Source organism: Bolinopsis microptera, chromosome 6, assembly GCF_026151205.1.
Source record: "Bolinopsis microptera isolate Bmic1 chromosome 6, MBARI_Bmic_1.0, whole genome shotgun sequence".
Lineage (NCBI taxonomy): Eukaryota > Metazoa > Ctenophora > Tentaculata > Lobata > Bolinopsidae > Bolinopsis > Bolinopsis microptera.
In genome coordinates, this window is record NC_087077.1 from 4,730,619 (window position 1) to 4,750,061 (window position 19,443).

The 19,443-nt window shown below is 37.3% G+C and overlaps 1 protein-coding gene across 6 annotated transcripts; it reads right to left on the reverse strand.

The window, feature by feature from the left end:
* Positions 1-55: 55 nt before the first annotated feature.
* On the reverse strand, positions 56-18,261 carry LOC134816643 (trichohyalin-like). 6 transcript variants are annotated; one of them, XM_063825582.1, is made up of 19 exons: positions 18,123-18,261; positions 17,736-17,844; positions 17,393-17,511; positions 16,734-17,094; positions 16,443-16,551; positions 15,712-15,783; positions 14,720-14,936; positions 14,494-14,583; positions 12,418-14,034; positions 11,442-11,645; positions 11,147-11,332; positions 10,887-10,995; positions 10,684-10,716; positions 10,166-10,405; positions 9,870-10,018; positions 9,511-9,732; positions 1,658-1,746; positions 1,446-1,547; positions 56-1,059 (listed from the first exon to the last, which is right to left on the reverse strand). In XM_063825582.1, the coding sequence occupies exons 1-19, from the start codon at positions 18,177-18,179 to the stop codon at positions 969-971; spliced, it is 4,176 nt and encodes a 1,391-aa protein (XP_063681652.1). In that variant the 5' UTR covers positions 18,180-18,261; the 3' UTR covers positions 56-968. The 6 variants fall into 6 exon arrangements, with proteins under 6 accessions (XP_063681652.1, XP_063681650.1, XP_063681653.1 ...); XM_063825580.1 differs by having other exon boundaries at positions 12,289-14,034; XM_063825583.1 differs by lacking the exon at positions 15,712-15,783.
* Positions 18,262-19,443: the final 1,182 nt, after the last annotated feature.

Below are 19,443 nucleotides of genomic sequence, written 5' to 3' on the forward strand. Positions count from 1 at the left end.
ACTTTATGGGACAAAGATAAATGTTGCTATAAGAGTTGTCTATGTTTTTTTTCTTCATAAATTTGTAATTTTTGCCGATAATTGTTACAATTTTTCGTTATTTTTAAAAACCCCGAAATAAAATTACTGACATGACATGAAAGTATTTAAACAAAACTTTGGGTGGCCAAATCTTTAATAGAAAAAATTTTCCCTCAGTGAAAAAATTGGACATTTCAACAATTTTAATGCGTGCCTAAAAAAATGAAATATCATCAATTTCTACCAATGTGAAAACTTATGTGGCAGAAAAGATAAAATTCGTACGACAAAATTTTAAAAAGGTTTCACAATAATTATTGTGCTGGTAACAAATGTCGCGCAAGGTAAGTGGCTCAACGACTAATGTCTGGTACATTTTCCTGATTAATAACAGCAAGGTATGATACTCAATAGAGTAATAAGTACATGTTGTGAAATTCATGTTATTTACCATCACATTAACTCCTACATACAGACCACAGAGTCTTAATGACATTCTAATACAAAACTATCAAATTAATAACTTAATCTCAAATGTTGAACACAAACTGTGATATATATACAAAAATAGAACATTAACTATACTACGACAAAAACTTGACGCTCCCCACACCATGTAGGTGGAACCAAAGGTAAATCAGTGATAAGAATGGTAATAAATCCACTTACGTAATTGAATTGATTTTTCATTATGTATTCGTGAGTTGTGAATGAAGCAGAATTCACAAGTAAAAACTTCACTGCATAACTTCACAATATCTGAGGGTAAAAACATTTCACTATCCAGAGTCCAGATGAGAATTTCCAACGTTATACACCCATACAGACATACAGATTAGTAGTGAGTGTTCAGATTTAACATGATGCTAATTCTAGGGAGGCGTCACGGGCTCCTTCCTAACTCTGATAACAGTTTCTCTTTCTGCGATGATAAAAATCATTTCGTTTTATCTTTTCATCTTTCGTTTTTTCTCCCTCTCCTCTTCGGCGAGAATCTTTTTCAGCTCGTCGGCATCTTCCTTCTTTGCTAAACGTGCACTGAAAATTACACGCTATAATAAAATTCATTCACGTTTAATGGCATCATACTAAAGTATCAATATTAAATACTCATTGCTGTTCATTAAATACAAAAACAGTTGCCTTGTAACTCCAGTCAATCGTATAGATTATGGATGTAGAAGTAACCAGTAATAGTGATTATGCAACTAATCCACTAATAGGCTAACTAATAGAAAACTAATAGGCTAACTAATAGGCTAACTAATAGGCTAACTAATAGGCTAACTAATAGACTAACTAATAGGCTAACTAATAGGCTAACTAATAGACTAACTAATAGGCTAACTAATAGACTAACTAATAGGCTAACTAATAGGCTAACTAATAGGCTAACTAATAGGCTAACTAATAGGCTAACATACCTTCTAGCCTCCTCCTGAGCAATAGTCCTGTAGTCTGTCTCCATGTTACGACAATCATCCTCCTCGTCTCTATACTTCCTCTTGTCATACCCAAATATATTCCTGGTGAATAATCCCCAATGCATAAACCATTAATTAATGTTAATACCTACTTCTTGAACTTTAATATTTCCTTTAATTATACAGTGTTAAAATGTGAATATTTAACGAACCTGACAGCCTTCGACACATCTATGTCCTCACCATCACTCACAACAAAATCATCCAGGTCGTCGTCCATGTACGGGTTAGCGTGCATCTTCTGAAGAGGAAATGTTAAGAATGCGCCCTTATCTAATATCTCCTCTCTCATTAATCTATTATTGATTATTAGAAAACAGTACTTACCTCCTGTCTCTTTAACTATTATAATTCAGATATTATACTTTTAAGTTAACAAGACAGGTACATTTTGTTCCAATCGTTCAAATTCATTCATAATCAATTGATTGATCTGATAGTCTAAATCTGCCCATAATAAGCTTGCCACTAGTGACTTTAACTTTGAAATAGACGACGGCATTTGTAGAAAGAAAACCAAAATTTGCAGTTACATCAAAGTTATTTCAAAATTCAAATTAGGTCAAAACACTTTAAAAAATGCCTGAACAAGCATATTTTTTGTTAAAAAAGACTACCTCTAAAATGTATTCCTGCTTTAGATACTAATCTCAATGAGTGTAACCTCAACTCTTGTTGAATGTTTATTTACAGTTCCTATTGCTCAAGCGGAGTCCCTGTTGTCTCCCTCTTTATAAAAAAAGCAAACACAGATGTAATGATCAACACACCTTGCATTACAACTATAACAAATACAGGATTCTCCTCGTACGCATAATGTATGGCAAAGGAAGCAGTAATACTTGAGATGCTGTAGCACCCGCCTAGAATACAATTAGTGAAAGACCTGACTGATGTAGGAAAAGATTCGCCAGCAATTACAAATATTAACCAGCTCATAACGGCTAAAGCTCCCCTGGTGATTAACAAAACGGTCAAGATAAAGTCTGTGCCCACACAAATGTAAAGTAGGGATAACAACAATGTGGGAAATACAGAGGTGAAAATAGTGAGTTTTATTCTCCCAATCCAGTTAACGAAGAGTAGAGCTAGAAGAATACTGAAGGGTTCAGCTAGACCAAGAACGCCGAGATCAAACAGGACGGCGTTATCAAATGTGCAAGACTCCTCCTCTGTATAGGTACTTGAAGAACAATATCCCTCATTCATGAAGCGAGGGGCCGCATAAAGTATGCACATGTAAGCAAACTGACCGGTAAAATTCACACATACCAGGATCCAGAAATCAGAAGCATAGCCTGTTTCTTGTATTACTTGATAGCTCTGACAAAACGTACTGATCTCTTGTTCAGCATGGGGATCCTCAGTTATCCTCAGATTCTCAGTTTGTTCTCCGGTACAATTTAATTTGGACAAAATCTCTATAGTTTTCAGAGCCCCACTTACTTTCCCAACTTGAACATCGTGTCTTGGAGATTCTCGGATCAAGATGAGTATGATCAAGAAAGGAGAACAGAACAAAGCTAGGGCTATAAGAAACCCTCGCCACCCAAGTGGCTCTATCGTTACGTACGCCAGTATGCTACTAAAAGCAGTTCCAATCCCCCAACCCAGACCATTGGAAGCCAGTCCGAGAGCTCTGTATTTAGTAGTTGGAATTTCAGCGGAGTATGCAATGGCAGGGCCGAACCCGATACCAGAGCTCGCTCCGATCACAGCCCTGCAGATAAGGAGTTGCCACAATTGCGTGCACATACCTGACAGAACCCCTGCTAACATGGCAACTAGAGTTGTGACTATCAGTACTGGCCTTCTTCCGAGAGTGTCTCCAAGATTTGAGAAACAAATGCTAAAGATTGAAGAGAAGACCATGCCAGTTACTTGCAGGACAGACATTGAAAATGTTGACATTTCCCACTCACAGCGCACCATCAGACTGACTATTGTCATTACTGATATTTCAGCACCGACCGTTATCATGACTCCATAGGGCCCCAAAGCGTACAGAATCGTCCCAAAACCACAACCAACACGTTCTATGGCCTCTCCAACAGTCACAAACTCGGTGGAGGTGGAGGTAGCAGGAGTGTTTGCTGTTGCTGTGAGGCGGGTTTTCTCGCTTTCTTTTGATTTCAGTTCCATAACAGTCTGAACTATAACCTTAAACATGTAGGTAACGTTCAGATATTTTAATTGACTTGTTAATAACGAATAAACATTAAGATTAACCAGATTTTCTCTGACAAGTGTCGTGCATTACAGCCAGAGAACTTTAAAAGAATTTTTCTAGTTTTAACATAATATGTGATAGAGCTGCTGGAGACGACCGTCGAACAAGTTGGGGAAAACCGTATAAAAATCTGACATTGCGTTCCTGAGATATTGCGCGCCACTCTCTAAAAAGAGTGATTTTCAATGAATTTGGGGTGAACGGTATGTATAAGGTTCACGGTATAATGTTTATATACGATTACAATAAAACCCGATTTACTGCGCACCGATTTACCGCAAAGTGTAAACCCTGATTCAAAGCGGGCATTTCCTCTCCCCGAATTTTTCTTCAAAATAAGCCTGCAGTTTTTTCCATAAAAATTTAAATTTAAGGTTTTCAAAGAGACAAAATTTTAACATTACGGATCGTTCACATATTACGTAATCATCTAGAACCCCCACTCAGGGATTACGTAATATGTTATCTTAAAATACGAAATTTGATACACTCTGGAGTCTGGATAAGTAAAGTCACTAAAGATATTTAAAGTTTAAAGTATTAAATTTATCGAACAGTTCTTTCTTCAATTGTTTGTTATCTTCTCACTTATATTATTGCTTCATGATGATGTATGTATCTTAGAGATCGTTTTTATACTGTATTTTTACTAAAAATAGATCTGAATTTGGATATCTCAAATTTTCGTCAGTTCATTACATTTTTTATTTTTGATTGTATGCATTTGTATTTTGTAATTAAGACATTTCTTGCTTTTCACAATTTTGAGATATTTTTGAAACTTGCTTTAGAGATTCTTGTTATCTTAAATGTAGATTTGATATTTGTTAAAATTAACATTAACTGACTACATAAAATCTTGTTAGCCGGCTAATGTTAGCATTAACAGTGCTATGGATTCTATCAGTCATCACCCCGGGTAGTTGCTCAAATTGTTGGATTCTTTTGAACGATACTGCTGGACTCAACAACTTTGACATCAAGCTATACCCTGGTAAACTGCTAAATGGAATTATTACGATTGAAGGTGTTTTGAATTTAGATCATGCCCCTGCATCAAGTGTGCGGACTCACAAAGATCTCTTGAAGTTTGTTGGAGAGGACGACTCTAATGATGCTCCAATCTTAGAGATTGAAACCCAGGTCCACAAAAGTCAACAGTGTATGTATGTTAAGGGGACTCTGTATGATACTGACAGTAACAGAGTATACACGTATCCAGAAAATATCCGTGATGTAGAGTCCATTTGTCAAGTAGATAAAAACGGTAAGTCAAAGATCTCCAAAGGCAATCTAGTAAACCTTCAACTATCAAATATCGACTGTGAAAAGATTGCTGGCTATGAAATGAATCTAGGTGGATTTTCTAAACCAGTAAAGCGTTTGATCAAATATGCATCTCCAGAGAACTGGCAGAAGTTTGAAAAGAGAAGGATCGATGGCACCAGAGCAGAAGAATAGTAAATACTTGCGAACAGGTCTGTCATCTATCATACACCAAGATATCCGTCTGTTCAGATCCACAACCTAAGCTCCTTGATAAAATGGATGTCCAAGTTGTAAGAGCAGAGCTTGGAAGTACCTACACTCTGTCTTGCTCAGCCTCTGGAGCACCTTATCTTGGTTCTGAGTGGAGAGACAAGGAGAATAGCATTATTCCTGGTGATGATGAGTTTTCTTCTGACGGAGCAGAATTCCGCATCGAGTCAAAGTTGGTGATATCTGATGTAAACACAGAGAACGCTGGCGATTACACCTGCAAGGTTTTCAGCAAAAACTTTAGGAACTTTGGAAACGCAGTTGAAAAGCGTGTAAGTCTGCAATATTTGAATTTTACAGCACCACACTCGACATACAGCTTTACGCAGGGTGAAAGTACACAACTAGTATGGACTGTTAAAGGGCATCCTCTTCTTGAGGTGAGGTTAGATTGCAAATCTGAGTTGGGAGAGTCAGTTCCTTTCTACCGACGATTAAAATATTCACCTCCTAGAGTAATCTTTACTCGTGAATTCGTCAAAGATGCTCCTGCGTTGCTTAGTTGTGACCTTCTGAATGGGCTTGAGCTTCGTGGTCACGAAATCTTTAGGAGGGAGAATAAATACGTCCGCCCAGCCTCATTCTATATAATATTGATCAATGGTATAATTATTACTCTAATATTCTTGAGTATTTTAATCATGGGTAAGAAGAGGGTCAAAACTTACTTGTACTTACTGTACATGAAAAGGTCTCCTCCTAGTCGTTGGAGTGGCCTACACCACACAGTAATTCCTTTCTCCGGTGTATTAGACCTCTTCAGTGAACCCTGTCTGTAGCTTGTTGTTCTGCATCTGCTATCGTGATGTTATCGACACCTGTGAAGATTGCTGCATCCTCCCGGACACATGACAACCAGTTTTTCCAAGAGGTCTACCTCTTGACCTTTTACCATGCTTTGGGATCCAGTGCAGAAGATAGTTTGGTATTCTTTCTTCTGACATCCTCACCACATGGCCAAACCATCGGAGTCTAGCTGCTCGTACGAAAGTATCAACAGGGGCGATGTTAGCCCGCTTAAGTACATCAGCATTAGATACATGATAAAACCATTTGATTTTTGAAGAGGGTCAAAAGAGCTTTAAATATCAATTTTCAATATCTGACGAACTTTTAACTATAGTGCGTGAATAGGAAAGGTCTAGAAGTGGGCATCTTATCAGAACATATTCATAAGTTTAAAATTTGTATTTTAATTACGAAAGATTTAATGTTAATGTACCATCGATTACATGTGTTATCATTTATCACATTTGACTACACTTGAGTTCATTTTTTCCCATCAACTTTTTATTTTTTAAAAAGCATAAGATGGTTAAAAGTGGTAGGAATTGAGGATGGGTATAGTAAGTAGGTTTTTAACATTAATATTTACAACAACGTATATCGATAGGTTTTGTATCATCAATTCATTGAGTCCATGGGACTCCTAATAGTAGGTAGGTAGGTTTTTCGTATGGTGTCACGTGTCAGCCGTCAGGTGTCACAAAGGAAAACATGTGCTCCTTCATAAATTCGCACATTGCGTAAAATACGGATGTTGGTAATGCCGCGCCTTACGTTCAAGCTAGGTTCGTGGAATATAACTTAATTTGATCATAATAACAATGAATTTAGTATTTCATTATTGTTACAGTAAGCGAAAAAATCTCGAAAACACTTGCAATTTGAAATTACGGAGCCAAATATAAAAGAAATTTTGATGTTTTATCAACTAGTCGCAACCAAATCCAAGTCCAACATATTTACGAAAATAATAACGTTGAATCTTAAAGAATGCTGCTGAATTAAATTACAGTACAACTTAAATGTAGCAGTGAAACTGAAAGGCGTTGCGGCTATTTCCATTGATTCGTAGGGATTTGATTATTATTTGCGACTTCAAACCATTTAAGATTTGTCTATTAAAGCTGAGTCTTAATTTTTGTGACAAAGTACTGAACATTGAACTAGATTTCGAGAATTGCTGAAAATATATGTTTGGAGAAGCCATCACCGAAAACTGTTAAAATCAACACACAACTGTGCACATATGATAAGGGGGGGGGGGGGGGGGGGGGCTCATGTTTTTTTGTCCGTCTTCAGAAAATAGGGTATCGCACGGACAAAAACGGACACAAAACATTGTCATTGGTACGCCTCTAAATATGTACCGATCTCAGATCTGTATAGTGTAAAATTGTAATAATATGTTATTGTGTGCATTTCGATCAACCTGCAAGTTTCAGTGTCTACTCACATAACGTAATTTAAATTCAATTGGCCAAGTCAACTCACGGTTTGTGACGAGTCATCCAGATAGGTCAATTTATTAAAACGTATCAAGTCAGCTGGTGAGAATAACGCAGGTAATCAGTGGACGGACTGTGAATTAATCGCGATGCATATTTTCGAACAAATTTTGTTAAGCATTCGCATTGTGATTGAGTAAGACTCGGAATAAGCTGTGATGTAGATTGTAGATTGTTCATTGTAGCATAATCGGATATCTTGAACTTTAAAAGGCAGTTAATGGAAATCTAGCGTCTGCCTAGTGCCTATATGTGGCCTAACGGGCGCAATTCTTGTTGATATATTTTTTCTAGAAGTTAAGTTTTCCAAGAGTGCTCATCGAGGTTTTTATTTTTAAACTGAGTATGGTGTATGTAATTAATAATAAATTAGTCCATTATAGACACTCCCTTACGAGGGGCTTCCAATCAATCAAATAAATTTTTGTCGTTTATTTATAATGCTCAGAGTCATATAATATGAGTTTCCTGTTTAAGTGTGGCTATAATAATGGTTTGCGGCGACGAAATTTTAGTGGAAACATCTTGCATACAGTGTTTTTAAAAACACAAGGTCAGATTTTGATACGGTTGTCCCTACTTGTTTGTCTCCAGCAGCTCTATCACATATTATGTCAAAACTAGAAAAAAAAAACCTTACAAATAACTTTCTAGCATTGGCCGATCAAAACTCAAAATCACTGTCATGTGTCAAAACAAACTAAGCTAAACCTCCTTACTAGTGTCCAGAGCTATAACTTAAAAACACAGAACTTAAAACCATATCACAATAGTGGCACTTGTATACAAACAACTTCAATTGTACGACAATGCTGGTAAACTACAACTCTACAATGTACTGTGTGACGCTATGATTATTGTCCAATGGTGTTCAATAACGTTAAACTCATGAGGCAACAATATTGAACGGCATCAGACACATACATTAGCGATGTGTTGTTCTTAGCAGGTTTTGCAGCTGGTCCCATACTACTATACAGTATAGTATACATCCGCTATATTAATTACGATAAACTCAAATAACTGCAAGTTGTGAACTCAAGTTGAAATAATGAATTAGGATAAAAACAGACAGAAAAACGCAAAATAAACGAAACGTTCATTGTTCTGACTATTTACTATTTACAAACTGTGAAACTTAATTCGCTATCTTATTAAACTTGAGCTGGAGCAGTGCAATATCGTAACATGTAAACGACTCCTAACTGTATCATATACATTATACAACAAGTGGAACATAACGTCGACACTGTAACAACTGCGGGTCCAGTGTGCAAACAGTGTTCCACTTTTCCAGTATTCCAATTTTCCACTTTTCCAGTGTTCCAGTATTCCAGTGTTCCAGTGTTCCACAATGGAAGCGTGACTAAAGCTACCTCATTTAAACAGGGTCTAATTACATTCCATAGCTCACAAAGATAGACAACACACAATAAACACACAACAAACTTTCTCGATAAAGTGGAGGGTGAATAGTTGAGCGAGATGGGGAGAGTAGAAATGAGCTACACTTGTTAGAGAACCCGCTTCCTTTACTGAACAGTATAATCCGAGGAAAATTCAACATTGGTTATCGTTTGACACGGATCTACCTTCTCGTCAGAGTGTACAGAAGAGAAACAACGGGGCTCAGATTTTAAACAACAAAGGCTATTTTGCTGCTTATTTTCAGTTCGGTCTTAAATTTCGTGTTTTTTCCATTTTGAGTATCATATTTAAATACAGCGACTTCACCGTGCATTATCACCGTGATTATGAGGAATAAGATTATGCCCGACCCATGTTCTTATTCTTCAATCAGAATAGCATATTTCAAGGCCATTTTTTGTTTCATTCATGGTTGAACTATTTTATACTACACAAATTAAGAACAATAGCCAAATCTCCACAATGCCCATAAGTTCAAACTATAAATCTAACGTTTAGCCCAAATGTATGCATTTACCTTCTTAGGTTTTTCTGGTCGCCGTTTAGCCTCTTTCAATCTCCTATGTTCCCGCTCTGTGTCACTGCCTTTTTGCTCCTTTCTATGCTCCTTTCCCCGCTCCTTACTGCTCCTGTCTTCTCGATTTACTGGTTTAAGACTTCTGTCAAGAGGTTTAGAGGACGGTCGAGGAGGTGGTTGTTTCTGTTTTGGTGGTGGAGGCGGTACTGTTACCTTGAAATTCTGAAATTTAAAGTTCGCATTTAATTGTTGTTCCCACTGCAGCTTGACCTGATCATACAGAAAAATGGCGGAAGAATCGGCGGAAAAGCAAAATTGAATCAGTAAAGTGAATTAGTGTCAATAACACTTTTACCAACCAAAAACTGCTGTTTTTCTCTTTCTCGTTGTGCTTCCTTTTTCTTTTGTTCCCGAAGTACGTCCTCTGGTTTTCTAATAGAGGACCCAAAGGTGCCCTGTTTTGAGTTGTTTTGTGCTAACATCATCAACTCTTCAAAGGATCCTGACCCTGGTAACAAAGGGGTAAGGAGATGTTCAGGTTGATATAAACCGTGAGTAGTAAATTATTTGAAACACTAGCAGTAAACCCACGATGGGGTGGCATGAGCCTCAATATGATATTAAATACATTTGTCACATATTCAAACAAACTAACCTGTAGGGTCAGGTTTTGGAGCACTCATCTTTTTCCTTTTGTTTGGATGCTCAGCCGATCCATTTGATTTAGGTATCTTGAAGCTTTGTTTGCTTTCCGATAGTTTTGCGTTCGGTCGCCTGTGAGCGTCTGTTTGCTTGTTTGAATGTTTTTCAGCACGTGGTTTATCAATCTCGGCTGTATTCTTTGGTATCCTGTTCTTAGCACGCTCCTCTTTCTTTTGTTCTTGGTTCCTTATTTCTTAAAAAGAAGTTGAAGTTATAAAGCGGATAACACACTATGATTAACTTGAGAAACACTTTCCTAATAGTTTGGACCGGGAATGTTTTGACAACTCTAAAGACCAAAATGAATCAAAGATAACCTTTGAAACATTTAAGAATATTTTCTTGACTGCAGCAGCAGCAACTGCGGACACCACGGTAAAGGTATGTACGATTCAGTCTCCTGTAACTGCAATATGTATACTGTACATGTACATTATTTTCATATAAATCAACGACAATAGTGGAGCTTACCTTCTCTTCGTCTCTGTTCTTGTCTTCGTTTCTCTGCAAAGTAAATTTAGATCAGGTAACTGGTAGCTTTAGTAACCGCAAGGTAAAATTATCAGATTTATGGACTGACCTCAATTTCCCTTTCTATCCAATCTGTAATCTCCTTGTATACAGGACAGGAGGATGTATATTGTATATTGTATGTTATGATGAATGAAACTCACCCTTTTCCTGCTCTAGCTCCGCTTCTTTTCTCTTCCGCTCCATTTCCTCTCGGAGCATCTTTCGTTTTGCCTCTTTTTCTTTTTTCTGTAACTGCACGTTTTGTTCTCTCTGAAAAAAAGAATTGTGTAAATTCTGAGAAACTAGACGGCTCTAGATTAAGAAATGATTTAGAATATCCGACATCTGATAACGTACACCTTTATGGAGGAGGTATTTTTGGAACTATCTCTCCAGTAAAACAATGTTGTCAATGTCAAACCTGCTTTTTCAGTTCTAGCTCTTTTTTATTTTCCTCGCCTTTTAGTTTAGCCATAGCCATTATCTCTTCAAAAGTTTTAGGTTTGTCGGGCTGTTTGGTTTCTTCCACAGTTTCATCATATTCTTTGTGGTCATAATCCGACAGCGAGTCCGAAGAGTAGTGTTTATTCTTCTTGCGGGAAAGTTCCTGCATAATTGGTGTAATTATTGTATGTGACAGCTGAGTTATGATCAATAGATGAGCTTGTTTGAGAACTCAATTTAATTCGGAGTTTAGGTAAGGGTACGTTACATACTTTCAGTTTGTTCCTCCTTTCTTGAGCCTTCTTGGCAGGAGAGTCTTCTTCTTCTTCTTCTTCTTCTTCATCTTCCTCTGATTCATACTGTTTCTTTTCCGTTTCTTCCTCAGAATCACTCTTCTTTTCCTCACCCTCAGAGTCAGTGTCACCGAACAGTTCTTGTAACTTTTCCTGTTCTTTTTCTTTCCGCGGCGGAGATTTCTGGAAAAATAAATTAGTCGCATTCCAGCTCACTATTAAAGTTTTATAATTCCATACATGCAATAACAGGGAGAATACATTACATATAAATAGAAACTGCCATAGTATCGGCTATGAAGGACAATTCTAAGAATTAATACCGTTATCTTTGATAAATTTCACGCTCTTCACTTGATTAGGTGGTGACAATAACTGTCTTTGCTGTACACGGTTATGACGCTGACAAACAGTTCATGCTTCATACACATATAAATTGTATTACGACGACCTATAAAGTGGCTGAAGTACCCCTGAACAAATCTACAAAATTCCTTTAGTAACTGTCGTGCTGCGCCATGCTAGCAGCATAATGGACATGGCGCGCTACGGAAACGACCATTGCCACGGACACATTGCGCGCACTCTAGTGTCTAACTTATAGCTCTTACACTTAGCATTTACACTCATATCTCTCAATACTCTCACTTCTCTCAATACACGCCAATTAATAGTGCAAGCACCAAATTGGACCACTACTCAACTTGTAATGGTTTTGTTGTCATGAAGTTAATTTAATGGAATGACTAAAGCTTAAATGCAGCAGCGAATAAATCAGCCAGCAGAGCAGCGAATCAAATCTAAATTTTCCAGCGATTAGCCGTACCCAAAAACGAGCCTCGTTCGCCTTCTCTTCACTTGAAACGGACAATAAACGCTTCCTTGATTTCCTCTGCTCAGGTTCACTATCTTGGTCGCTTTCTATTTCTTCGCTATCTGACTCATTATAATTTACCTCATTTTGATTGGGCGTCTCCGGGGTCATCTCACAGTTCATTTCGGTTTCATTTGGAGTCATCTCGATGATGTTTTGTTTAGGTGTTGCCTCGCAGTACAATTCTGTTTCATTGGACGGTAACTCGTTTGGCTCATCACGAGCTGGGGTCATTTCACAGTTCATCTCAGTTTCATTAGGAGTCATCTGAACTGGTCGAGCAGGAGTGTAACAAATGTGCTGCTCTTCTCCATTGAGGGGCTCTGGTACATACTGGGGACATGGACTGTAGTGGATATTACTGTCCACCGTTCCAGGCGAGTATTGTGACTCATTTGGGCAGGGTTTTGAGGGAGTGTAACTTGTTTCTGTTTCGACCGTTTCTGGGGAGTATTTTGTTTCGGTTTCTAAACCCTCTTGCAGAAGTGATCGACTATTTTCTATTTCATTTTTATTGGGTGAGTTATCTGTTTCCAAATTAACGGAAGACGTTCTATTTTCTGTTTCAATGGTGTTCGGTGAGTATTTAGGCTTCTCTGGTGAGTATTGAGGTTCTCCCATTTTCTCTGGTGAGTATTGAGGTTCTCCCATTTTCTCAGGAGAATATCTGGTTTCACTTTCTAACTGTTCAGTTTGCTCTGGCTGATCTCTGGTTCCCAGCGGATCTTTTGAAGTTGGGCTTTTAAGCAAATCAATTTCAGTAGTTTTTAAAGGGGAGTAACAGAAGTTATCCAACGAAGGAGTGATTTTAGAAGGAGAAAATACGAACTGAGAGGGACTACTAGTCACAGTTTCAGAGACCAAAGTCTCAGGTTGGTGACTGTCCGGACTTGGTTCAGTAGTCCATGTAGCAGTTTGGGGAGGAAGGGCAGCTGAAGGACTGATAAAGGTCTCTGATTGCAAGTAGGCTGATGTGTAAACTGTATCTGATAGAAGTGCAGCGGGACTGGATGTAGGTATGGGGTTTGGACTGTAAACAGTTTCCGACTGTAACGTACAAGGACTACGGAAGTCTTCAGAAACAGGGGTTTCGGGTTGTGGTGAGTAATCTAAGTTAGCTGATATAGCCATTGGTGCAGGTGAATATTCCATGTTGTTGTCGAGTGTAGTCCCCACTGCAGGAACATATTCCATGCTCTGAGTCTCTGAAGTAAGCATTTCTCGTGTAGGGGTATAATCTACTGTCATGTAGCGGGAGGGTCCAGGTGTGTACGCTATACTATCTAGTGCACTTTCATTCACACTTGATGGAATGTACTCTATACTTGTTTTCATATCACTGAAGTTTTCAGGGCTGTACTTAGCGGGGATTACAGACGGGGAGTAAGAGAGACAGGGTGTCGCCTCCCCAGTTATATTCCGTGGACTGTACGTGGTCTCTGATACCAGAGTCTCCTTGAAAAGGGAGTCACTGGCTCTGGGAGTGTTAAGGGTCTGGGAGGACAGAGTTTGTGAGGTTGGAGTTTGTGAGGCTAGAGTCTGAGAGGTTAAACTCTCTGAGAAGACAGAGTCTAGAGGGCTGTACTGCAGTTCAGAGGTAACGCTGGATGTTGGTTTAAATAGTGGAGCCAGGGCCGCGTGTTGTGGAGACTGATTATTCTGCTCTTCGTGACTGTCATACTCTGCATCACTCATCTCCTGAGGAGAGCAATACTTCAGACAAATATATTTTTACTAATCCTCCAGTTTTTTATGGGGGGTTCCGACCTCAATTTGCCTTTTTTGGTGCCCAAACAAGGCAAATTGAGGTTGGAACCTCCTTTTATTCTCGAGTGGATTTTTTGACGAAAATTTGAATATTGCTCTCCTCAGTTTACAAAACATTTAGATACATTTAGATCCAGCTGAAAGCATGCTTTGAAATTAGGCGAGTCATTGTATCAGTTATCTTTTGCAAGATTCTACACGTTTTGAAAGTGATACATGTAACAGTGGTCGAAGCGTTACAATAGCAAAATTGCGATGTTTTACAAATCAAAGTTGACACACAAAACATGCTCATATGAAATGAGTTTAAAAAAAGAGTTCTTTCAAAAAAAGGGGCGAAAAGGCTATAAAGAAATGTGATACACATCACAAATTTAAGTAGTAACTAACTGCGATTGGTCCTGAGGGATATTTGATGAACTGATTGAGCGCTGCGGACAGGGCGGCTGTGTTCACATTACCTCCCAGTATATCAGATACCTGCAATATTACATTAGTTAGATGAAAGAGACAAATAAATTACCTTCATTACCTTCATTACCTTTTTCAAGCATATGCTGCATTTAATTGTTAAGTTTTAACACAAAACATTAAAGGTTTAAATAAATGATCAAACCTTTGGTTTATTACGAGAGGTTGAAGCTGCAGCAGCGTTATCCTCATCACCATTCTCCATGTCTCCGTGGTCACGCTCTGCACTGACAGACCGTCTATCATAGCTCTGCTGTTTGTAGCTGCTGTTTGGAGTGTCACGTGTTGTGCTGTGAGAGGACTCTCTTCGTCTGTGTTGGGGAGCTGCTTCCTCGTCCTCACTCGAACTGCTCGTCTCAGCCCTGAAACACGTGGATGTGACACGTGACTAATGACACGTGACTAATGACACGTGACTTGGATCACGTGACTTGGATAATTCGTTATGGTCGCTGACGTTTAGATTACTTCAATGCTCAGATGAATCTGCAAAGTTTCTCTTCTGTGATCAGCGAAGAATAATTAATGCGCTTCTGTGCATTTGTTTCACCCAAAAAATATAAGTTGCTTTTCAGGAACTCAGTGCCTTTATTTTTGAGTCAAAAAATAAAAAATAAAATCGTTGATCATTGTGTTTTACAGTTAATGTTCATTTATTTTGAATTGTAGTTGACGAAGTGAGAGTCTCCACTCAGTGTGTTGAAACATGATTCTTTGTCGACGTTTCTTTGTCGACTAAATGTTCATTTAGTTTAAAACGAAAATAGTAAACAAATAATTTTTCTGAAAAGAAGAGCAATATTCGGTTTTTTCATGCACTCAATGCTCATATTTTGATTAAACAAAGTATCCGATTTAATATCTATTGAATTGTACACGTCATCCAATTTCGATCAAAAACCGTGTTTTAAGGAATCATGCGATACTTTGAATTCTATCTAATCAAGCAAATCAGGATTTTAAGAAAAAAAATTGAATTCTAACTCTATAATAGAAATAAGATTGATAGATGGATGATTACAGGAGTGACTAGGAGAAGTAATTTTGACAGATAATTACGACTACTGTATCACGTACCAAGAAAAGAGGCTAAGTTTTTGTAGAGAAAACTAAAGACAAACATGCACTTTGTGGGACCTGGATTCAATCTGAGAAGCACGTCTTAATCTCATTTCTTTCTTGAGTCCAGCTCTCTTTTCTTCCTTTGCACTAAAGACCAGTTTTTTACTACTAACCTTGTACCACTTTAATAAATTTCATATTGCTCCCGGCTTTCAAGTTTTTTAGGGAAATTCCTGACAATATGAGGCTTAAAATATAAATAGACACTTATTATCTATGTTTCAGCGAAAAAATGTTTTCTCACCGATATGAATTGTCGATTTTTCCTTCATAACTTACACAAGAAGCTCAGACAAATTTGGGATCAAATAGACTGTAGACCTGACTTAAGTAACATATAGTAAGTACTAAGTAAAGTAAGTACTAAGTAAAGTAAGTACTAAGTAAAGTAAGTACTAAGTAAAGTAAGTACTAAGTAAAGTAAGTACTAAGTAAAGTAAGTACTAAGTAAAGTAAGTACTAAGTAAAGTAAGTACTAAGTAAAGTAAGTACTAAGTAAAGTAAGTACTAAGTAAAGTAAGTACTAAGTAAAGTAAGTACTAAGTAAAGTAAGTACTAAGTAAAGTAAGTACTAAGTAAAGTAAGTACTAAGTAAAGTAAGTACTAAGTAAAGTAAGTACCAAGTAAAGTAAGTACTAAGTAAAGTAAGAACAAAAAAAAGTAAGTACTAAGTAAAGTAAGTACTAAGAAAAGTAAGTACTAAGTAAAGTAAGTACTAAGTAAGTAACTCCAGACTCAACGCTTACCGTTTCCTATCGTGATAAGCCGACTCCTCGATGTCCAGTAGTTTAGATGCGCTAGAGGAACTTGTTCGTTTCTTAGTTTTCTCAGGTGTACTAGCTTTACTTGGAGACCCTGTAAACAACACGTATAATAAAACCGCTAAAAGCTGGTCGCCTAAAGCACAAAACCCCAATATAATAACACTAAAAGCTCGAAACATTGAAAGGCAAACTTTTCGTGGATCTGGTTATGTAAACCATGAAGCATAAAGTATAGAAAATTATGGAGAAGAAAATATAAACGCAAGAAATAACCTCGATTGTCCATGCTCTTAGACAAGGACATGGCAACTTTTTTCGCATCTTCCCTAATTTTCGCCATCAGTTTCTCCTTATCCCGATCCTTCATACCACGTTTGTGCTCTTCTCGTCTCCTCCAAATGTCATCCTTCTTTCGCTCATCGCGTCTCCTTTTTTTCTCATCAACTTCCCGCTGGCGACGTTTGAAAATGTCATCATCGTCGTCTATAAAGTCTCCGAACCTCTCTCCTCCTTTCCCCTTACCACACCGCTTCTTCTCTCTTTCCTCCTCTCTTTTGTTCTCCTGTTCGTGACGCACTGCATCTCGTTTTGCTTGTTGTTCTGCTTCCATCTTAGCCTTCCTTTCTTGAGCTTCCTGTTAATAAGGCAAAACATTGAAAGAGTGAAAATGCAAAACATTGGAAATGTGAAAATACCCCTATTAGCTAATGTAACTAGTAATAATAATAATAATAAATTGAAATTTAATAACACCGCTTTTAAGATAAATCTTATACTCAGCAGTGTTTGAACTAGTCATCCCAGAAAATATCATGAATACTGAGCTAAAAAATAACAGTAGTAAATAGGCTTAGTAAAGAAACTGAAGTTCTTATTTACTATTTAGGCTTGTGTTTTGCAAAATATTAAAAATTCGAGCGTTTAATTTTGACCTTGCATATTTGGTCGAGTCTGTCCATCTTCTCCTGCTCCTCTATCAGTTTCCGCTCGTGTTCAGCCATCTCGTGTTCCATCCTTGCTAGCTTCTCTCGTTCTTGTCTTCCGAATCGTTCTGAGGAATTCAAAGAATCTGTTACTGTTAGAATTCATTTGAAGGGACTGTCAAACTTCGACTGACAATTTGATCCCCAAAATGGCGAAACTAAATAAGAATGGTTGAGATTATCTGCTATATATTTTACATTATGACCGGTATTAATTTTCACGAACAGTTACAATTTCCAAAGAAACTTTCGTATATTTAATCGATAGTTAATACTTTATAGATTATCTCACCTTCTTCAGCGATCTTTCTTCGTTTCTCCTCCTCTTGCTTGCGGACCAGTTCAGTTCTGAGTTTCTGTGTAGATCGAGCTGGCTCCAGGTTGCAGGGTTTCTTTGGTTTCTGAGGAATTTAAAGCTAGAACAGCTTGTTCTTGCATAACTCAAGTGAAGTACTTAATAACTCAAAAATATCTGCTTTAATTACGATCTTACAAATTTACTAGCTATTGATCACTGTTAAAATGCACAGTCAACACATCAGATCATCAGATGGTATTAGCAGAGTAATGCCCCAGGGTATAACTTTATTATTTTCCATAAATAACCAATAATTAGCAACTTTAACAATACAAGGAGTGCCTGAGGGAGGGGGTAATTGAGAGTAAAGAGAAAATATACCTTTTTTACTTGCTCTTCATTTGCACGAGCTTGAGCCATCAGTGCATCGAAATCCATGATGTTTTCTTTTTAGGCTATCAGTAGGCATTATTTAGTCGCAAGTGAATATGGAGTTAAAATAAGTACAACAATGGACATGCCAATATAAATTATAAAATGTAAGGAGATGTTATAATTTGATATTTTTAACTCTTTTCAATTCAATATAAACTCAAATGAATAACAACAATTTAGTCAAAATTAAGAATTCAATTCATATAGTTAGTACCGAGAAATTGACATACATTTTACACAGAAATAGGAAATTGATTAGGTATCTAAAAATGCATTAAATTATCAATAAGATCTGAAATATCAAAAAAATCAGTACAAACATAATCTGAGTAATTTTAGAATAATTTCTCAATAATAATCTCAAATGAATAATTTCTCTTATCTGGTTTAGTAGAGATTCTATTGCAACCTATTGCTTATATTAGAGTAACTTGTTGACCTTGACAAAATGTAGTATACTATCAGAGTTCAATGGAATACATCCTGTCCTGTGTCCATGCAAACTTGTGCGACCCAAAAGAACTGATTATATTAATAAAATCAAAATAAAAGATAATTGGACCTATAGAAGTGAATACTAACTACCACTCTGAAACCAATATTATTGCCAAACATTTAATAAAACTGACTGAAATTACAATAAATAACAATCAAAATACATACAGGGTGGGCCAAAAGTCAGTACCCATACGTTGGCCTTAATAGATCAGTCACTGATTGCCCAATTGAAATAATTCTTTCTGGTATGACTTACTACCACCACTGGTTCGAGGAATTTGTCAAATCGAAAAATATTCGCGTTCATTTTTTTCAAATGGAGGTTCATTTTCACATTTATTTGATAGTTTGGATAGTCGGATCAAGCTAAATGTTATTGAATTGTGTTTGGCCATTCGAATTACGTTTGTCCTGAAAGAATTAGAACTGTAGCTTCTCAGATGACCGAGATATGAAGCATAACGAGTTTATTCATTACGTGTGATCAGGTGATTGGTTTAACTAATCACGTGATAAGGTGACCCCGTTAACTACCCCGTTAAACATTATGAGAATTGTTAAGGGTGCCCAATTAAGGTGTCGTGTCACGGTGTCACATAATCACCCAGTCAATTTTGTTAACGAGATACAGAAAATGCGTGATAACTTCGTCATTTCTAATCCGTTTTGCCTCATGTTTTCAGATCATATGCAACATTTGATAATCTACCGTCTCTGAAAAAATTAGGCGTTCAGCATGTTCAGAGAAAATAATATAGGTGTTTTAATA